Source organism: Puma concolor, chromosome F2 (assembly GCF_028749965.1).
Source record: "Puma concolor isolate L17-30 chromosome F2, mPumCon1.1.hap2, whole genome shotgun sequence".
NCBI lineage: Eukaryota > Metazoa > Chordata > Mammalia > Carnivora > Felidae > Puma > Puma concolor.
The window spans coordinates 30,164,198-30,185,462 of record NC_141684.1 but is presented as its reverse complement, the minus strand read 5'-3'; the positions used below and the strand labels follow the sequence as shown (position 1 = coordinate 30,185,462).

The 21,265-nt window shown below is 35.3% G+C and overlaps 1 protein-coding gene across 8 annotated transcripts in view; it reads left to right on the top strand.

The window, feature by feature from the left end:
- The window catches only part of EMC2 (ER membrane protein complex subunit 2), a 564,357-nt gene that overhangs the window by 5,829 nt on the left and 537,263 nt on the right, over nucleotides 1-21,265 (top strand). For all 8 annotated transcript variants that reach the window (XR_015246898.1, XR_015246900.1, XR_015246899.1 and 5 more), the window contains exons 2-5: nucleotides 792-905; nucleotides 1,399-1,463; nucleotides 4,767-4,852; nucleotides 12,241-12,298. Coding sequence is in view for 2 of the 8 variants with exons in the window: in XM_086695760.1 (XP_086551886.1) it covers nucleotides 792-905; nucleotides 1,399-1,463; nucleotides 4,767-4,852; nucleotides 12,241-12,298 (323 nt within the window). In the remaining 6 variants the exon portion in view is untranslated. The remainder of the gene's footprint in view (nucleotides 1-791; nucleotides 906-1,398; nucleotides 1,464-4,766; nucleotides 4,853-12,240; nucleotides 12,299-21,265) is intronic.

Here is a 21,265-nt window from a genome sequence, read left to right as displayed (position 1 = left end):
TATTCTGATTTTTTATGTGGTTTATTTTCCTGCACGGTTGTGTATCCTTATACATTATATGTACTGTTGTAATGTTATTAATGAAGTTTTGTGGTGAATATCCTGTCAGTGCTGATACCAAATATGATCCTCTGAGTATGAAATTTTGCATTCTTGAGTGAGTAGGTGAGCTTCAGGAGCACCTTGGATTTTTGAGATTTCTATGCATAAGTTTATGTGTTTCTTTTTTTCTGGGAAAATAATCCCTAGCTTTTATCAAATTCTGAAAGTTGTCTGTAACTTCAAAAAAATTAAGATCCATAGTTGCTTCAAGGGATGGGGGATCTTTGTGGCAGACTCATGCTTGTTACTTTTATAGTTGTGACATCAATTGTGATGTCTTTTTAATCTTATAAGGGGTCTATTGCTCTTGTTAAATTGATTTTCTGTTTTATGAACTTTGACATACCATAGACTTACGTTAATATGACCTTATTTTCCGGGGCGCCTGGGTGGCTCAGTCGGTTGAGTGTCTGACTTTGGCTCCTGATCTTGCGGTTCGTGAGTTCGAGCCCCGTGTTGGGCTCTGTGCTGACAGCTCAGAGCCTGGAGCCTACTTCAGATTCTGTGTTCCCATCTCTCTCCGCCCCACCCCTGCTTGTGCTGTGTTTTTCTCTGTCTTTCAAAAATGAATAAACAAAAAAAAAATTTTTAAATATGGCCTTATTTTCCTGAAAAGTTGGTTTCAACTTCCTTGTCAGTTTTTTGGCTTTGATCAAATATGTATGTAATGACAACTTTATTTTTTTCAGAGATGCGAGATAAAATGAGAAAATGGAGAGAAGAAAACTCACGAAATAGTGAGCAAATTGTGGAAGTTGGAGAGGAATTAATTAATGAATATGCTTCTAAGCTTGGAGATGATAGTGAGTTCTTATTCATGCTTAGTTCATGTTCTATTTATGGCTTTTAGTTCTTTTAAAAACCATCTTTTCATTATGTTTTCCTGCTGTTCAATCTATGATTTGTCCCTTTTTAAGAAGAGTTTTCAGGAAGTCAATGATATATCATTTTGAGAAGGATTTCTAATTCCTGGTTGTAGTGGAGCTATCAAATAGGCCTTTTTGTTTTAATGCCCAAAGGGCTATCGTCCTGATCTGGTCACAATGTGCCTCATAAAGAATGTTTTAGAAGAGCCCAGGTATTAAACAACGGGAGATCTTTTTACTTTATGAGATACTAAGATATTTTATATTATTGAAAGTATATGAGGATGCTTTCTTAATTCCAGATATAATATGGTATATCAATTTTTAGTTATAAGTGACTTTAAAATATTAGAAACAAGAAACATATCTAATTTGTGCTGGGAGATTTTGACATTAAATTCAGTTTTTTCCTCTCTGTCTATATTTATAGTTTGGATCATATATGAACAAGTAATGATTGCAGCCCTAGACTATGGTCGAGATGACTTGGCATTGGTAGGTATTTAAACTAATTTTATTTCATTTTAAATTTGCTTCACGAAGTATATATAAGTAGCTAAGACTTAGTATATGGCTTGTATTTGAATGCTTTTATAGCTAGTTTTCAGTGCTACTCTTTTTTTTTTTTAAGTTATTTTTTTTTGAGAGAGAGTGTAAGCGGGGGAGGGGGAGGGAGAGGATAGGATCTGAAGCAGGCTCTGCGCTGACAGCAGAAGAGCCTGATGTGGGGCTTGAACTCACAAACTGTGAGATCACAACCTAAGCCAGAGTCAGGTGCTCAACTAACTGAGCCACCCAGGTACCCCTTCATTACTACTCTTAAGAGTAGGTAAGACTAACTAGGTACTTGGGGACAGCGAATGTTCTTAAATCTTCTTAACAGTACTGAAGAAGTTAAATTAGTTGGTGAAGATTATACACTTAAGAGTTGAATTATGCTATATTATAGATTTAAAAATAAGCAGCAGATGGTTTAAAACAAGTTTTTCTTTTGGGTTGTGGATTGAGTTTCATAGCACAGACAGTCACAGACTTAGGATGATTTGACTTAGGATTTTTTTTTTTAACCTTTTTTTTTTTTTAACATTTATTTATTTTTGAGAGAGAGAGAGACAGAGCATGAGCAGGGGAGGGTCAGAGAGAGAGGGAGACACAGAATCTGAAACAGGCTCCAGGGTCTGAGCTGTCAGCCCAGAGCCCAATGCGGGGCTCGAACTCACGGACCGCAAGATCATGACCTGAGCCGAAGTCGGACGCCCAACAGGCTTCCCTGACGTAGGATTTTTTGACTTTACGATGGTGTGGAAGCAATATACATTCAGTAGAAACTGCTTTGAAGTTTGAATTTTGATCTTTGCCCGGGCTAGTGGTAGGTGATATCATGATGCTGGGCAGTGGCAATGGGCTGCACCTTCCAGCAGGCATGTGATCACAAGGGTAAACAATCGATAAACTTATTGCCATTCTGTACCCTTACAGCCATTCTGTTTTTCACTTACAGTACAGTATTCAATAAATTACATGAGGTAGTTGATACTTCATTATAAAATAGGCTTTGTGTTAGATGATTTTGTCCATCTGTAGACTAATATAAGTGTTCTGAGCATATTTAAGGCAAGCTAGCCTAAGCTATTCTGTTCAATAGGTTGGGTGTGTTAAAAATGCATTCTTGACATTCAGTATTTTCGACTTACCATGGGTTGTGGGATGTAACCCCATTGTAAATCGAATATTAAATACTCTTTTGCAGTGCTGTAAATGTATCTCTTTCTTAAATTACTAGAAAATCCTAACATACATAGAACATGACTTAAAATACTAAATATAGCTTTTAAAATAAAAGAATAGGGGCGCCTGGGTGGCGCAGTCTGTTAAGCGTCCGACTTCAGCCAGGTCATGATCTCGCGGTCCGGGAGTTTGAGCCCCGCGTCAGGCTCTGGGCTGATGGCTCAGAGCCTGGAGCCTGTTTCCGATTCTGTGTCTCCCTCTCTCTCTGCCCCTCCCCCGTTCATGCTCTGTCTCTCTCTGTCCCAAAAATAAATAAACGTTGAAAAAAAATTTAAAAAAAAATAATAAATAAAAAATAAATAAATAAATAAAAGAATAACTCATGAGGTAGACACTGTGCTATAAATGCTTTATAGCAGGCTTTATTTAATCTTCACTTTGATTTGTGCTTGACACTATTGTTATATTAATTTTATAAATCAAGAAGTAGAGGTTTCTGCTCTTTTATTCTATTGTTTTATAATCCTGAGTTCTTAAGTATCATCTCATTTAAGCCAAAAAAAAAAAAAAATACATGCAAACTGAAAGTTGAAATACCAGGAGAACATACTCATATCTGAATTAGCATTATTGTTTCCAAGGTAATTATGTGATATTGTCTCTACACCTAATTTTAGTGGAACCGTTAGTGGTAAATAAATATTCCATAAAATCTTTTGGATTACCTTCAGAACCTATGAGGTATATAGTCTTTGTAATATTCACAGAGGTGGCAGCTTACATCTTAAGGGAGATATTAAGGTTTTTTTTAAGTAGCTAAATGCCATTTGACAAATTAGGAGATCAAATTAGATAATATTGATAACCAAAGCAGGAGGTCAAATTAAATGCTAACTTTTTTTGTAACTTAGTATTTTTTTTAATGATTCAGAATTTCTACACAGCTTGATTGACCAAATAATACGAGTTTTGTGTGGTGTCATAGAAATAAATGAACATCATCTTTATTTTTAACTAATTGTAATGTTTTTCTTAGTGTGGCAGATTTTTAGCCACATACTTGGAAGCAATACTTGCAGATCATATTAAAACTTATTTTATTACTGATTAATAGTTTCTTCACTAATGAAATGTATTTTTTTGGTCATTTATGCTTTGGGGCACTAGAATGGAGCATTTTTATAATCCTCGACATTTCTAGCATTCAGATGTTGGTGAGATCATAGTTGGTGCTCAGTAAGTATTTGATTATTTAAATTAATGGATGAATTATATATATTTCCCAAAGGAGATTGGCTCCATAGACTTGGTGTCTGCATTTTATGACCCCAAATCAGGTTATGTGTACTGACAAGATGATTGATTAATACATGATTTCAACAGGGAAAAATTGAACAAAGTGTTAATATTATTTGCTAAGGACTTGAGAATACTATCAAAGAGCTTAATTTTTATAAAGAGAATACTTAGGCAATAGTTAGAAGCAAAAAACCTGGAAGCTCTTATAAGCATTTAAGTTGGGTCTGGCACATTATGGAAGCAATTTTTTTTTTAAAGTTCTTTTATTATTTCTGAGACAGAGAGAGAGAGAGAGAGAGAGAGAGAATGAACAAGAGGGCAAGGGGCAAAGAGATTGGCAGACACAGAATCTGAAGCAGGCTTCAGGCTCTGAACTGTCAGCACAGAGCGCAAAGCAGGGCTCAAACTCATGAATTGTGAGATCATGACCTGAGCTGAAGTTGGATGCTTAACCGACTGAGCCACCAGGCACCCCAGAAGCCATTTTTAAGGAGGAATAATATGGCAATATCTCAAGAGTTATTAGTGTACTCCATGACCTGCTCATTTTCCCAGTTAAGATATTGAGAACTGATTGTTACTCCCACTGTAATTTCAGACTTCTTTTCCCCATTATTTATTACCAATTAATTTCACTTCATGTCATTAGATTACACAGGTGAAATGATTTAAGAAGATACACTGAAGACTGTAGGCCATTCCTTGTAGCCCATTTGGTACATGTAATGTAATTACTACTATTTAAGCCTTTTTTACCAATTATTTTTTCAGTTTTGTCTTCAGGAGTTGAGAAGACAGTTCCCTGGCAGTCATAGAGTCAAGAGACTAACTGGGATGAGATTTGAAGCCATGGAAAGGTAATTGAATCTTTTTTTTTTTTTTTTTTAATAGTTACTTTGGATGGTTTTTTTTTTTTTTTTTTTCAACGTTTATTTATTTTTGGGACAGAGAGAGACAGAGCATGAACGGGGGAGGGGCAGAGAGAGAGGGAGACACAGAATCGGAAACAGGCTCCAGGCTCTGAGCCATCAGCCCAGAGCCTGACGCGGGGCTCGAACTCCTGGACCGCGAGATCGTGACCTGGCTGAAGTCGGACGCTTAACCGACTGCGCCACCCAGGCGCCCCGGTAATTGAATCTTAAAAACAGTGTGATCCCATTTTAAAATGGTAAACATGGGTATAGATGTAGGGCCTACCTACATGGCAACATTGTTAATTGTGCAAGATTTTTTGCTACTGAGTTTCAGAATAGTGTCAGTGCTTCTCAGCATAAGTTTTGCCAATTACTCCCAATAAATAGGATTTGACATAGGAGTGTAATTCATTTACCATCTCTGGCCTAGAGAAATGGAATCATGTTCTGGAGTAAGGACAGTTTTATATCCTCTTTCTAGGATTTATTAGCTGTTTACCTGACACATTATTTAACTTATTTTTGTTTAAGCCTTTTAGCTTTACTCCTTTGCAAAACAGGAATATTACCAACTTGTCAGGGTTGTTTTGGGAATTAGTAATGACATATGTGTAGTATCCATACAGGCATTCAAGGTATAGAAGGTATTATTATTTTTTTAATTGAGATACAATTGACATTCTGTTGGTTTCAGTTGTATGATATCATGATTTGATATTCATATATATTGTGAAATGATTACCGCAATAAGTTTAGTTAACATCCATCACCATACATTGTTACAATATTTTTTTCTTATGAGAACTTTTAAGATTTACTCTCTTAGCAACAGCTTTCAAGTACACAACAGTATTGTTAACTATGGTAACCATGCTGTACATTATATTCCCGGGACTTTAACTGGACGTTTGTACCTTTTGACCACTGTTACCTAGTATGCCCACCCCCACAGCCCACCTCTGGCAACCACCGATCTGTTTTCTGATTCTATGAGTTTGTGTTCTTTTTGATTCTACCTGTAAGTGAGATTATACAGTATTTGTCTTTGTCTTTGTTTTTGACTATTACACTTAGCATATGCCCAGGTCATCCAACTTCATAAATGGCAGAATTTCTTCCTTTTTTTATGGCTGAATAATATTCCATTATATCAGACTTCTTTATATCCACTTATCTGTCACTGGATACTTAGGTTGTTTCCATGTATTGGCTACTGCAAATAATGCTGTAGTGAACATGAGTGTGGAAATAAATATCTTTTCAAGATAGTGATTTTATTTCTTTTGGATAAATACCCAGAAGTGGAATTGCCAGATCAAATGGTAGTTATATTTTGAATTTTTTAAGGAACCTTCATACTGTTTTTCATAGTGGCTCTGCTAATTTACATTCCCACCCACGGTGCATAAGGGTTCCCTTTGCATACTTGTCAACACTTATATGTTGTCTTCTTGACAATAGTCATTTTATTATGTGTGAGGTGATAGCTCATTGTGGTTTTGATTTTTGTTTCCCTGTTGATTAATGATGTTGAACACTGTTTCATATACCTGTTTGCCATTTGTATGTCTTCCTCGGCAAATGTCTTTTTCAATTCCTCTGCCTCTTCTTAGCTGCATTTTTATTTTTTGCGATTGTGAGTTTGTTTTGTTGTTTTGTTTTGTTTTTGTTTTGTTTTTATTTTAGAGAGAGCCAGCAGGGGAGATGGGCAGAGGGAGAAGAGACAGGGAGAGAGAGAATCATAAGCAGCTTCCTTGGCCAGCGTGGTGCCCTATGTGGGACTCAGTCTCACAACCGCAAGTTCTTGACCTGAGCCAAAGTAAGGAGTGGGACACCCAGGTGTCCCTGAATAAAGTCTTTATATGTATTAGATATTAACTCCTTATCAGATATTTGCAAACATCAGATGATTTGTAAATATTTTTTCCCATTCTGTAAGTTGTCTTTTCATTTTGTTGAATGTTTTTTTGTTGTTGTTTTACAGAAGCTTTTTAGTTTGATGTTGTCCCATTTCTTTATTTTTGTTTTTGTCGGCCTTTGCTCCTTCTAAAAAATTATCACCAAGACTCTTGTCAGAGAGCTTACTGCCTATGTTTTCTTCTAGGAGTTTTACGATTTCATATCTTATGTTGAGGTCTTTAATCAATTTTGAGTTGATTTTTGCATATGGTATAAAGATAGTAGTCCAGTTTTATGTCTTTTGCATATGACTGTCCAGTTTTCCCAGCACCATTTATTGAAGAGACTATCCTTCTCCCATTGCATATTCTTATCTTCTTCTTGGTAAATTAATTGACCATTTATGTTTGGGTTTGTTACTGGATTCTCTGTTGTGTTCCATTAATCTGTGTGTCTCTTGTTATGCCAATACCATAATGCTTTGATTATTATGCCTTTTTTATATGGTTTGAAGTATGAGGTCTTAAGCTTTGTTCTTATTGTGCAGGATGGCTTTGGATATTCAGGGTCTTTTGTGGTTCCATACAAATTTTGGGACTTTTCTAGTTCTGTGGGGAATGCCATTGGAATTTTTATAGGAATTGCACAGAATCTTTAGATTACTTTGAGTAGTATGGAAATTTTACCAATAATCTTCCAATCCATGGGCATGGATATCTTTTGATTTTCTTCAGTTTCTTTCATCAGTGTGGTATAGTTTTCAACATACAGGGCTTTCACCTCTTTGGTTAAATACATTCCTGGGTAGTGTATTCTTATTGATGACTTGTAAATGAGATTAATAGATTATTATTAGTATATTATTAGTGTATTAGCTTATTAATAGATTATTATTAGTGTATTAAAATGCAACAGATTTTTATATCTTGATTTTCTATCCTGCAACCTTACTGAATTCATTTATTAGCTCTAACAGTTTTTGATGGGATCTTATGTTCCATTAAGCTATGTTTATCTGTATTGATCTATCTCTTAATTTTAGGGGCAGTGGTTTACTTGGTCAATTTTCTGATGGATCTAAAAAGAGTTGTTGGTTTGTTCACTTTGTTTAGCTTTTTTCTTGTGAGGATGGGAGTGATGACTTTCAGAATCATCATGTACCAAACCAGGAACTAGAAATCTTGAGCATCTTTTCATACAATTATTGGCCATTTGGAGAAATGTCTATTCATATTCTTTGCTTCTAGATGGGAGTTACTTATAAGAGTTCTTTAAATATAGTCTAGATGCACGTCCCTTGTCAGATAATATGATTTGTAAAACTTCTCACATTATGTGAGTTGTCTTTTCACTTGCCTAATGGTATCCTTTGATTACAAAAGTTTTTTATTTTTTATGAAGTCCAGTTCTGTTTTTCCATTGTCACTTGTACTTACGGTGTCATGTAGAAACCATTGCCTAATCAGGGTCACAAAGGTTACACCTGTCCTTTCTTCTAAGAGTTTTATGTTGCTGTTAGTTTTTATATTTACGTCTTTGATCTGTTAATATTTTTTATGGTGTGAGGTAGTTGCCCAACTTTATTCTTTGGCATGTGAATATCCAGTTGTTCCAGCATCTTTGTTGAAATAACTTTGCTTTCCCCATTTAATTGTCTGGCACCCTTGTTGAAAATTAATTGAATGTAAATGTGAGGGTTGATTACTGGGCTTTCAGTTCTGTTCCATTGATCTATATGTTTATCGCATACCACAGTGTATTGATTCCACACTATTGATAGTGTAGCTTTGTGGTAAGTTCTGAAATTTGTAAGTATGAGGCCTTTGACTTCCTTCTTTTTTTTCCCCAAAGAGGATTTTGTCTATTCTGAGTCCTTTGAATTTATTACATGTGAATTTTAGGGTTAGTGTATTGCCCCTTACTTTTTTAATTTGGTGTTTTAAGTAAGAGGTAACTTGTACCTAGTTACAGTAGCTTTTAATAAGCAAGATGTATTGATATAATTTTTCTTAACCCTTTTGTTCCTTGGCTTTTGGCTTACGTGTTTGTTTATATGTACATTTTAATCTCATTGGATCTTCTCTGTAAGCAAGCAAAGGGCATAAGGAAAAATAAATAAAATAGTATTATTTTAGGTTAACAGAAAGTAATTTGAATCAGGGGACGGAATGGAAGAAATCTACAAAGGATTGTTCCTGAATTAGTGTTCTACTCTAATATCCCTTTTTGTTTTATTTCAACTATAGTATATCTAGTATTTTTAGACCATTCTTAAAATATGTAAATAGCCAAACACATCCCAGAATCCAACATGAATGATTTTTAAAATTATCTTGTAAAGGTTTGAGAGGTACTAGTTTCCAAAGGACACATTTTAATAGTTCCTATCCCTCCACCCCCTTTCTAACTGTATAAAAAATTGATATGGTAACAATAATTTATTCTTAAGTCAAGTTTTCTAAGATACCTAGTGAACTTTAATTTCTTTACACCTTGCTCTTTAATTGAAACTCATATAATCATTTTACCTAGTAAAGTTTTGCTCTTGTGTTCTTTAATTTTTTTTCTCCTGAAAGAGTGGCTATTATGTGTCTTTGTTACATGGGGCCATTAAATGCATTGATTCTCATATACGAGAATCAATTATGTGAATTGAGTGATCTGTGCCCTTTAAAAAAAAATACGTAGTTGCCTAGTCTCCATTTTACTGAGATCAGTTTGTTAGTGGTGTAATCCAGAATTTTCTTTAAAGGAAGCCCTGCAGGAGAATTGACAAGTAGGTTTGAGAACATTGCTGACTAAAGGTAAATTTTTGTAGACCTGCAGTGTATTAGGAGAAACAGAATCTAGAGGGTATTTGTATACATATATGGGGTAGGAGGAGGGAGGTAGGGTGCAAAGGGAGAGGGAGAGAGATTTATTATGAAGCAATTATGGAGTCTGAGAAGTCCCAGAATCTGCTATCTGCAACTTGGAGAGCCAGGAAGTTGGTGCTGTAATTCTGAGTCCAAGTCCAAAGGCCTGAGAACCAAGGGAACTAATGGTGTAAATCCCAGACTGAGGGCAAGAAAAGATGAGATGAGATGTCCCAGCTCATGTAGTGAGACATTAAAAAGGGATGAATAACTCTTTGCTCTGCATTTGTTCTTTTGAAACTCTCAAGAGATTGGGTGATGTCCACCTACATTGGGAAAGGCAGTCCGTTTTACTGAGTACACAGATTCAAATGCAAATCTCATCTGGAAACACCCTCAGACATACCCAGGAATAATATTTAATCTGGGTATCTCATGGCCAGTTAAGTTAATATATCACACTCAGTTAAAAAAATTAACCACCACATTCAGTTTTTACAGAACTGAATATTTTGGGGGCTCCTGGGTGGCTTAGTTGGTTAAGTGTCCAACTTTGGCTCAGGTCATGATCTCATGTTTCGTGAGTTCAAGCCCCACGTTGGGCTCTGTGGGGACAACTCAGAGCCTGGAGCCTGCTTTAGATTCTGTGTCTCCCTCTCCACTCACGCTGTCTCTCTTTCTCTCTCTCTCTTAAAAGTAAATAAACATATGGGCACCTGGGTGGCTCAGTCGGTTAAGCGTCTGACTTTGCTTCAGGTCATAATCTCAGGGTTTGTGAGTTTGAGCCTTGTGTCAGGCTCTGTGCCGACAGCTTGGACCCTGGAGCCTGCTTCAGATTCTGTGTCTCCCCCTCTCTGCCTCTCCCATTCTCATGCTGTCTCTCTCTGTCTCTCAATAATAAATAAATGTTAAAATATTTTAAAAGTAAATACATAAACATTAAAATTTTCTTTAATAAATTACTATATTTTTATTATAGTGAAACTTCAGTGTAATATAAAACTAGGTATTAATAATGTCTTATGTATATAGTTTTTATATAGCTGTAAAAGCAGTGTAAGTTTTCTAATAAAATACTCCCCCAAACTAGAAGACTACTAAAATTCAGATTATCATTATATTAGTAAAAGGAATGGTTTCCTACCTTCCTGTGTCATTTTCTTTGTATTTCGCAGAGTTTACATAGTTGGAGAAGGATTCCCAAGGGATTCTTATGTACCGTGTCTTATGTACTGTGTCATAGAACCCTTGCTCTATAGCATTAATTTTATCTTTATATACTTCATTGTTTTGCTTTATTAATATTTAATGATTTTATTTTGGATTTCCCCATTTAATTGCAGGTTCTTTTGAGGCTAGCCATACTTACTATTTTAGCATGTATTTGAGGTCCAAACTAATTTTATTTGAACTGCTTTTAAGTCTAATTGACTTAATGTGCAGTGATGCTGTTTGGCCTTCACATGGTATGGACCCATTTACAAATTAAGTCTGCTTTTCTTTTTCTCGGTTGTCTGCTACAGTTGAAATATTCTTACCTACTAGCATGATCATAATCACAAAGAGGCTTGGGCACTAAAATTGTGGGGCAGTATTCAGTTAAAAGATGTGTCATCATAATGATCTAGAATATTTATATATTGAATATCATTAAGAGAAAAATATAAAATTAAAAAACTCTCTTAGGAAACTTATGAATAGATTTCAAGAATGTAGCTGTTGTTTCTAGTTTTAGAAACACTGTTGTGAAAGTTTTTAAATACTGTTTTTGTTTTCTCTAAAGATCTGTATCTGGAATAAAGAAATTGATTTGGAATGGAGTTGGGGTTGTGGATGTTGTTAGGAAGGAATTTCAGGATCACTTAGCTATTTTCTTGCATCCTGAGCAAGATTACCATTTGTAAGACTATATGATGTTCTTTATGTGATTTTTGATGTATTCCTCCCCTTGATTCCCTGTGACATAATGTTCATTTTGGGTTGTTAGTTATATGCTGTCATGTTTGATTATTTTTTTCATTTGATAAATTGTCAGCTATTTTTCTTATAAGATTGTAACTCACTAAAGTGTATTGCAAGTGTATATTTAACAGGTGCGTAATGAATTGAACTGAACGAGCTCAACTAAGAAAAGCTATCATAAGTATTCATTAAAGGAGAATTAAATCATAGATCATTTACTTGTGAATTTGTTTAAAATTAAACTTGCTCTTCTGCCTTACTGGCTGTAATTCTAGGTATATATAAGACCACAAAGGTATCTCTCTGTGCTGCTAGTTTTTACCTTTGTATTTAGGCCAAATTGAATCCATGTATTTTTGTTCATCTCTGTTTTTCTTTGTTCATGAATCAGTATATTTTTGAAGTCAGTTTTTTTTTTTATAAATGCTTTATACATGAAGCTTTTCTGTAAAAAATTTCTAGCAAATTACTACTGTTACATGAAGATCAGAAGAGAGTTGGATTCCAATTGTCAATGCATTTAAAGTCCTGCCAGTTTAATGTTTTTCTGTATTTACTATTTGTCACTAAATATTAAGGTAATGATTCTTGATGTTTCTTTTTTTTTTTAAATAGATACGATGATGCTATACAACTGTATGATCGAATTTTACAAGAAGATCCAACTAACACTGTAAGTTAGCTGACTGTCTAAATTTTATTTTAAAAGGTGAAATTTATTCATTTTTGAAATAATGTGAAAATACATATGAAGCCAGGTTTTAGCTTCTTATTTTAAATAATTTATGTTGAGGGTGCCTGGGTGGCTCTGTCGGTTAAGTGTCCAACTCCTGAAATCGGCTCAGGTCCTGATCTTGTGGTTGTGGGATTGCATAGGGCTCTGTGCTGAGCATGGAGCCTTCTTGGGATTCTCCCTCTCCCTCTCTCTGCCCCTCCACCATTCACTTGCTTTCTCTCTCTCTTCCTAAATAAATAAACCTGAAAAAAAAATATATGTTGGACCACAGTTTTAAAATAGATTTAAAACTCTTCTGTAAAATTTGACTCATAAGATACCTTATTAAAAAGAAACTAGTGGAGGGACCCCTGAGTGGTTCAGTCAGTTAAGTGACTGACTTCGGCTCAGGTCATGATCTCACGGTTCCTGAGGTCGAGGACCATGTTGGGGTCTGCCCTGATAGCTAGGAACCTGCTTGGGATTCTCTGTCTCTCTCTACCCCTCCCTTGCTCTCTGTCTTTCTCTCTCTCTCTCTCAAAATAAATAAACTTAAAAAAAAAAAAAAAAGAAACTATTGGAAATTTAGAAAGAAAGAATTTTATGTGCTTGCAAAAAAGCCCAGCAGAGTTTAGTGGTTTTGTAATATTTTTAAGTTTATGATATACTAACTTGTTTTGTTTTAGTAGTTATATTTTAGTTGTCTCAATGAAAAATGAAGTCATGACAGTAATTGGTATATAGAATTAATAAAGGTGTTTTGTTTTTTTTTCGGCCTTATACCTGGATAAGAGTATATATATGTACGTATAACATACATGTATACATACATACACATAAAGAAGAAAAATATATTGTGTTTCCCATAAGATAACATCTTTAATTATCCTGATTTGAACAAATATATTAGTGTATTGTGCAGAGCATTTGTTCCAGATATACTTATGTAATGTTACTTGTTTTTAAAATACTCTGGTGAAGATTTTTTTAAATTTTGAGAACATTTTAGTTTACTATTTTTGCATAATGGCTTTCCTCAGACTTATCTTTTACTCAATGAAAAGTTAGAGAGATTTTAGATAACATATCAGGCATTTTAATTTTTTATTATGTCCATGCATACATATGCCTGCTAAAAGAAAATATTTTTAGAAATTTTGAACAAAAACCAGTTTGATGGGGCATCTGGATAGCTCAGTCGGTTGAGCGTCCAACTTTGGCTCAGGTCATGATCTCGTGGTTTTGGGAGTTTAAGCCCTACGTCGTGCTCTGTGCTGACGGCTCAGAGCCTGGAGCTGCTTCAGATTCTGTGTCCCCCTTTCTCTCCACCCCACCCCTGCTTGTGCTCTGTCTCTCTCTCTTTCAAAAATGAATAAACATAAAAAAATAAAAATAAAACAACCAAAAACCAGTTTGAGTTTGTTTTGTCCTTTTAGAGGAGGAGAAATTGTTATATTAACATAATACAAATACATGAAGGTTTTCTCTTTTTGGCAAGCATTTCATTCAAAATACACATTTTTGAAAAGTCATTTGATGTATGATTGTGGATTATAAGATGCAGAAATACTGAATATTAAACATTAGTTACTTGATATGTTTTAAGTAAATTATGCATGTTGGGGAATTATTTAATATTGAACTGTCCAATATTTAGTTAGCATTTATCTCAGGCATTCATTAGTCATAAACCCCCAATCTCTGCTATCTCTTCTGATACCCTGTAGTAATTCTTATGTTTGTTGCTTGAATGATAAGCTTTTTTCAACTTTATTGAGATTTAATTGACAACATTTCATAAGTTACACATGGTGGTAATATATATCTATGTAGTGAAATGGTTTAGATTTTTGCTGTTAATATTATCCCATCCCAGGGAAATTTTCTCTGGAAACTTCCTAGGGTTTTTTGGGAGGGGCTGGGGGAATGGAGTGTAGAGGTAGATATTTGAATGGCAAGGATGTATTATTTTATGAGGATTCTCAGCATATAGAAAGTTCAGGGAAAAGTTTTGACAGAGCTGCAAGCCTATCTGTTATTAAAAACAAAAACAGAGTTACTATTTATCTAGATATTTCCAATAAAAAGGGAGTTAAAATGGGAAAGTTTTGAATACTTTTTTTAATCTTAACTATCGTAATTACTTGCCACCTGTTTTAAGAAAATGGCACTGTTTTTCTTTCCTTACAGATTTTCTCATGTACTTATTTCAGTTATAAGACTTTACCACAGTTTCAAAGGTATTCATTTTTAATGCAGTCATATATTGAAAATACAAACTCACGTTTCTGAAAAGTTTCAAAACAATTTTTTTGATTAACAGTTAAAAATCAATAGCTTATAATTTAATTTCTTGGAATTATGGGTCAAACATTTTACTTATGTGTCATTTTAAGTGGGGGATATTTTTAATAAATTATTTCACTTTTTCAGGATTTAAGATAATATGTAATTATTTTTCTTTGTTTGTAGTACTTTCCATGTTCTATGGCTCTAAGACTGACTAAAAGAGATATCCAAATGGTTTTACTCGTAGACTATGTATGAGGGTGGTAGTAACTAAATCCCTTAGTTGCTAGGTAAGCACTTTAGAACAAAGTAACTAAATTCAGCTTTGCTTAAATGTATTATTTTTTCATTAAATATTATCTTTATCTAACGTCCCCTTGGTCCCTTCTGTCCTTCTGTAAATGTTTATTGAGTACCTGTCATGAACCACCAGAATGTTGGTGTTACTAAGAATAAAGACCGTTTCTGTTTATGTATCCATAGAAAGCACTGTGGTAGACACTGAGGGAGATAACAAAACCATGAAAGACCTAGAACTAATTAAGTCTAGTACGGGAAGACTTTATTTGTATTAAACAGTTAAGTGGCAGTGTAAAAGACTTCACAGTTTCTTTTTTGAAAGCAGCTTTAATGTATGACCTTAAATGTGGGAAAATCTGGTTTCATCCTCATCCATAGTTATAATTCAAGCTTTTACACTGTAGTTCTTCTTTGCATTGTCTAAAAGTGATCATATGACTCTTTCATTGGTCTTGTGCCTCTGTTCCTAGATATCCAGTATAGAAATTAGCTTGTTCAGTCAAGCTTTAAGGAGCTCTCCTTCCCTCTCACATGCATTCATTAATCTTTCTTTTTTTTTTATTTTTTTTTTAATGTTTATTTACTTTTGAGAGAGAGAGACAGACAGACAGAGAGAGCATGAGCTGGGGAGGGGCAGAGAGAGAGGAAGACACAGAATCCGAAGCAGGCTCCAGCCTCTCAGCTGTCAGCACTGAGCCCAACATGGGGCTCAAACTCATGAACTGCAAGATCATGACCTGAGTTGAAGTCAGATGCTTAACCAACTGAGCCACCCAGGAGCCCTGCATTCATTAATCTTTCAAAAAATATTTGTTGAGTGCCTGCAGTATGCTTGGTGCTGGGAATAGAAGAACAAATTAGACACCCGCTTGACTTTGCACTTAGGGATGCAGAGTGATATGAACAGATTGTGGACTTTGACAATAGACTATTAAATTCGTATTCTTTAGTGACTTGCTGGGTGATTTTTTTGAGCCTTGCAGTCTTTGAAGAATGAGTGTGGTTGAAATGAAGCAAAGATGATGGGCTGGGGAAAGTCCTCATATCTTATGAATGAAGCCTTCACACTGTTAAAGTACAAAGTTTACCGAGGAAAGAAAGAAAAAAGTGATTAGAAAGGAAGTTTTCAATTTTCTTCTGGGAGGGTGCTAAAATTTATTTTTCTCCCATCTATGTTTTAAAATTTGTTAAATTTTTTTTTGAAGATGTAAAACCTACCCATGTTTAAAACTACAAACAATACAAAAGAATATATGGTGAAAACTAAGTCTTTCCTCTTACCCCTGATCTCAAGTCCTCCTTCACTTAGGGAAACATTGTTAACATTTCTAATGTATTCTTCCAGAGACTTTTTCCTTGTGAACACACATGCATGTATGCATGAGTGTATCCCTTTTGATAGAGTGATTTGAAATGCAGATTATGGCATACTCTACTTCACAACACAGTGTAAAGATCATTCTATATATCAGCACATCCTTTACATCATCCTTTGATTAGCTACATAGCATTTTGTTGTATGATGTATTGTCCCTGTCTTGAAAAACAGTTTTAAGTTAAATTAAAACAGTTTGATGAACCCTTGGGTTGATTCTGATATCTTTCTCCCAGGAACAGTGTTGCAGTGAATGTCATTTGTAGGATGGATTCCTACTCTGCAGTCTAAGTCTGGAGGTCTATACATTTTAAACTTTGATAGGGGTGCCTGGATGGCTCTGTTGGTTGAGCAAATGACTTGATTTCGGCTCAGGTCAGGATGCCATGGTCCTGGTATTGAGCCCCGTGTCAGGCTCTACACTGAGCATGGAAACTGCTCCCTCTCTCTCTCTTTCTCTTTCTCTCTCTCTCTCTCTCCCTCTCCCTCCCTCCCCCCTCCTGCTTATGTGTGCACGTGTGCTCTCTGTAAAATAAAAAAAAAAATTGTTTGATAGATGTTGCCAAATTTCCTTCCACAAAGGCTTTTTAGCATCCTTATTCATTTCTCTGTTGTGTGAGAGTGCTTCTCCTGTATTCTCCCACATGGTATACACTATCAGCTTTTTGGTTTTTAACCTTTGCCAGCCTAATTGGTAAAAAATGTTATCTTGTTATAATTTGCATTATGAATGATGTTGGATCTTTTCATATACCTAAAAAGCCATTTGTACTTCTCTTTCTGAACTTCCTCCTTTAATACCTTTTTTAGATGAAATTATATTTCTATTCTTATTGAAGAGAGGGCATGGTACTGTGCTCTACCTAGTTAACCTCTTTCTTCCACACTCATTGACCTCTGAGAAAAACTAGGGTTCTGAGGAACAATATTTTGTACCTCTGAATTGGTTCTTTGTACAGAGTGCCTGGAGATGCAGCAAGATGGCCTTATTTGTGAACAACCTGGTATGTTACATTCCAGAACTTAATTTTTATTCTTAGAAAATGCACAATGAAGTCAAATTTTGATTAGGGAAATACCACCAGATATTTTTAGAAATAACTTTGTTAATAATACGGGAGATAAGGACACCTGGGTGGCTCAGTCAGTTCAGTGTCCAACTTCAGCTCAGGTCATGATCTCACGGTTTGTGAGTTTGAGCCCTGTATTGGACTCTGTGCTGACAGCTTGGAGCCTGGAGCCTGTTTCCGATTCTGTGTCTCCCTCTCTCTTTACTCCTCCCCTACTCATACTCTGTCTCTCTGTCTCTCAAAAATAAATAAACGTTAAAATAATAGAAAAATAATAATATGGGAGATAGTTTGAAGGAGATGCGATGAGATGAAATAATTTGTAATTTGGAGGCTGCTCGGTCTTAGGCCAGAGATTATAGGGATCTAAACCTAGGACAAGTAGAACTGGAAAGGATAGGGAATGGATGAAAGAATATTTTGCAATGAGAGTACAGAAAAATTAAAATTACTGGGGCACCTGGGTGGCTCAGTCGGTTAAGCGTCCAACTTCGGCTCAGGTCATGATCTCGCGGTTCGTGAGTTCAAGCCCTGCATTGGGCTCTGTACTGACAGCTCAGAACCTGGAGCCTGTTTCAGATTCTATGTCTCCCTCTCTGTCTCTGACCCTCCCCTGTTCATGCTCTGTCTCTCTCTGTCTCAAAAATAAATAAACGTTAAAAAAAAAATTTTTAAAAAAATAAAATTACTTAGATGTGAATGGTTTTTAGAAAGGTAACTGTCAAATATACCTATCAAAGCCAAGTATTGGATTAGGCTCACTGTGAGCTTTTATCCCTTGGCTTACCTGAGCACCAGTTTTTTTGTTTGTTTGTTTGCTTTCAAAATAAAAGTAGGCTTTTCTTCCTTTGAAAGTTCCTTGAGGGAAATCATTATGTCCATTGCATGGACTAATGCCTAGCATATGGTAGGCCTTCAATGAATACTTGTCGAACTTATATGCCTTTCAGAAAAGAGGTATAGTAATTACTCCCTTTTTAATTTAATTTCATATTTCAGAAAGATCAGATTTTGCCTAGAATTGTAAACTGCATAGTGTGATTTATCAAATATTTGAAGTTTTGTTTTGGAATTAGATGTAATTGCCTCTGTGCCAAAGATGAAGATGCTTTCAGAATGCCACATTTCTTAGGGTAGTGGGCATAAGCCTTGGAAGAACCTAGAATTCTGCTTTCCTTCTGTAGGTCAGTGGTCTGTTTCTTCCTAGGTCCCAGCATCTGCAGTAAGGGAGTCTAGATTGTATTTTGCTGGTAGATCTTAATCCTTTAATCTTTTCCTAGGTGGCATTTCTTCCCCACTGTAGCTTATTTTTTTAAGATATGACAAGTGTTTCTGGAAGAATTGCTGGCTAGCCTCTTTGTATGTAGTGTTACAGAAAGCATGTAGCAAGTTTGATGAAGATTTGTTGGTGGTCATCAGTACTTTATATTTTATTATAGAAATATTTTATAATAGAAATTTCTAACTGCTGTTATTAAAATCACTTGTGAAGTGGAACAGTTTTCACTTTTTAAAAAAATGGTTATTTATTTATTTTGAGAGAGAGAGAGAGAGAGAGAGAGAGAACATGCGAGCCAGGAGAGGAGCAGAGAGAGAGGAGAGAGAGACTCCCAGACAGACTCTGCACTGTCAATGCAGAGCCTGATGCCAGGCTCAATTTCACAAACTGAGATTATGACCTAAGCTGAAATCAAGAGTCGGACGCTTAACTGACCGAGCCACCCAGGCACCCCTAGAACAGTTTTCATTTTTTTTTTAACATATATATTGTTTTTATTTTTTTTTTCTTTTTTGAGAGAGAGCGTAAGCAGAGGAGGAGCAGAGAAAGAAGGGGACAGAGGATTTGAAGCAGGCTCTGTGCTGATAGGCTGACAGGAGCAAGCCCAATGAGGGGGCTTGAACTCACAAACCATGAGATTGTGACCTGAGCCAAAGGCTCAGCCGACTGAGTCATGCAAGTGCCCCGAATAGTTTTCATTTCTAAGACTCAAACTGACATTTGCAAAGCTTTTTCCAAACTAGATATTTAGAAAAATTCAGAACATTGGCATACTTTTAGGAAAGAAAGTATAAAAAAGAAATAAATGGAAATTGATAAATATTCAAGACTTGACTTAACTTTTAGTCCAATTAATGCTATTTTAAAACTGTTTTGACATACAATTGATGTAGAATAGACTGGACACATTTAACTAAGGTGTGCAATTTGGTAAGTTTTGACACTTGGATATACCTGTGAAGCCATCACACAATCAAGATTGTGAACAAAACTATCATCTTCAAAAGTTTTTACTCCTTTCCATTTTTGTATTCCTGTAATATAATCTTGAGCTTTCTTGTGGTATACAAGTTATTTGGAAGCAATTTGATCCTTTTGGGTCTTTGTTAGAGAGGTTCAGAGCAATGTATATAGGGCTAATGATACCTCATTACATCCTTCTGGGCACTCTGTCCATTGCCACAGGAATCATGGCATTTTCTAGTCTGGTTGGTGGGAATAGGCACTATTCCCATCCCTGTGTAAGCTCAAGACACTTCCCCTTAAGCCTTTCTGGTGATTCTTTCCTTGGCTTGGGTAGTGTTTTCACTCACATGCACTGGTCAGTACAAGGCTGAATACTCCAGGAAAACCCTTTAGATTCAAGGGGAATCTAGAGTTCTTATTCTGTTTCTTTTTTCTCTAGTACTATGTCTATAAGCTCTAGCCTTTGATCTTCCTGATACTCAGCTCCTTTTCCTGAACTCACAGTCTGCTGAACTCAACCTGTTTTCTCTTCCTGCACAGGATTCATTTCATGAAACTCCCTCAAGGTAGCAAGCCAGGACAATAAAAATAGGGCTCACCTCATTTGTTTCCAGCCGCTGAGGGATCACTGTGCCTCTTGTCCTATGCCTTAAAAGTGATTGTTTCATGTATATAGTCGAGTTCTTTGATTGGTTCAGGCAGGAGGGTAAATCTGATCCCTGTTACTCCCATCTTGGCCAGAAATGAAATCCCTGCTTAATGCTCACTTAAAATTATCATGATAAAAAAAGATTGGTTCTTATGCTAGCATGTGGTATTATTTTTCTTTTAGGAGAAATAACATGGAAAAGACTGTTGCATAGTATATAACTTAATAATATATCATTGCCTATATGACAGTTGTTGCCACATAGGTATTTCTTTAAGCTGTCATACATAGTTTAATTAGGAAGACTGTCCTTGCCTTAGTTGAAGTGTTACCACTTAAAAGTTTGTTTTAGACTTTATACTATTAGGAAATAAAATGCTATATCTTAGGTTTTACATGATCAATCAATATATTGCTTATATAGTAGAGATTTTTGGGCACTTTTCCCAAATTGGTTAATTAAAGCCTTATATTTAAAACTTTCAGTTACAAAGTTAATACTGAATTCTGTTTGTTTTACATTGTTATAAAATTATGACATTTCACCTACTACAAATACACATAATTCAAAATAATAGTAACAGTTATTTAACCTGTAATATTTCAGATTCTTTCAGGAAGTCTAGAAGGTTCTAGAATGGGAATCAGAAATTTCAGATTCTACTCCTAATTCTGTCTCTTCCGATGCATTTAAGTTGTTTAAATCTGTTTTCCATCATTTATAAAAGGTGTGTTTTTTAAAAGGCATTTTAAACATGAATTATCTTTGAAACCTTACAGCAGTGCTTTACAAACTATATTTTGCAGCATGCTGCTGACCTAAAAATATCAGTGTATATTCAACAGTAGAGAGATGGTTCTGCTGTTAAATCACCAAGAAAAAGAACTAAAGTTAGATGGGTGTTTTTAGTATACCCTTCTTCATGAAACTTATATTGTACATATATAATATATATATATGTACATATATAATATATATATGAAACTTATATTGTCC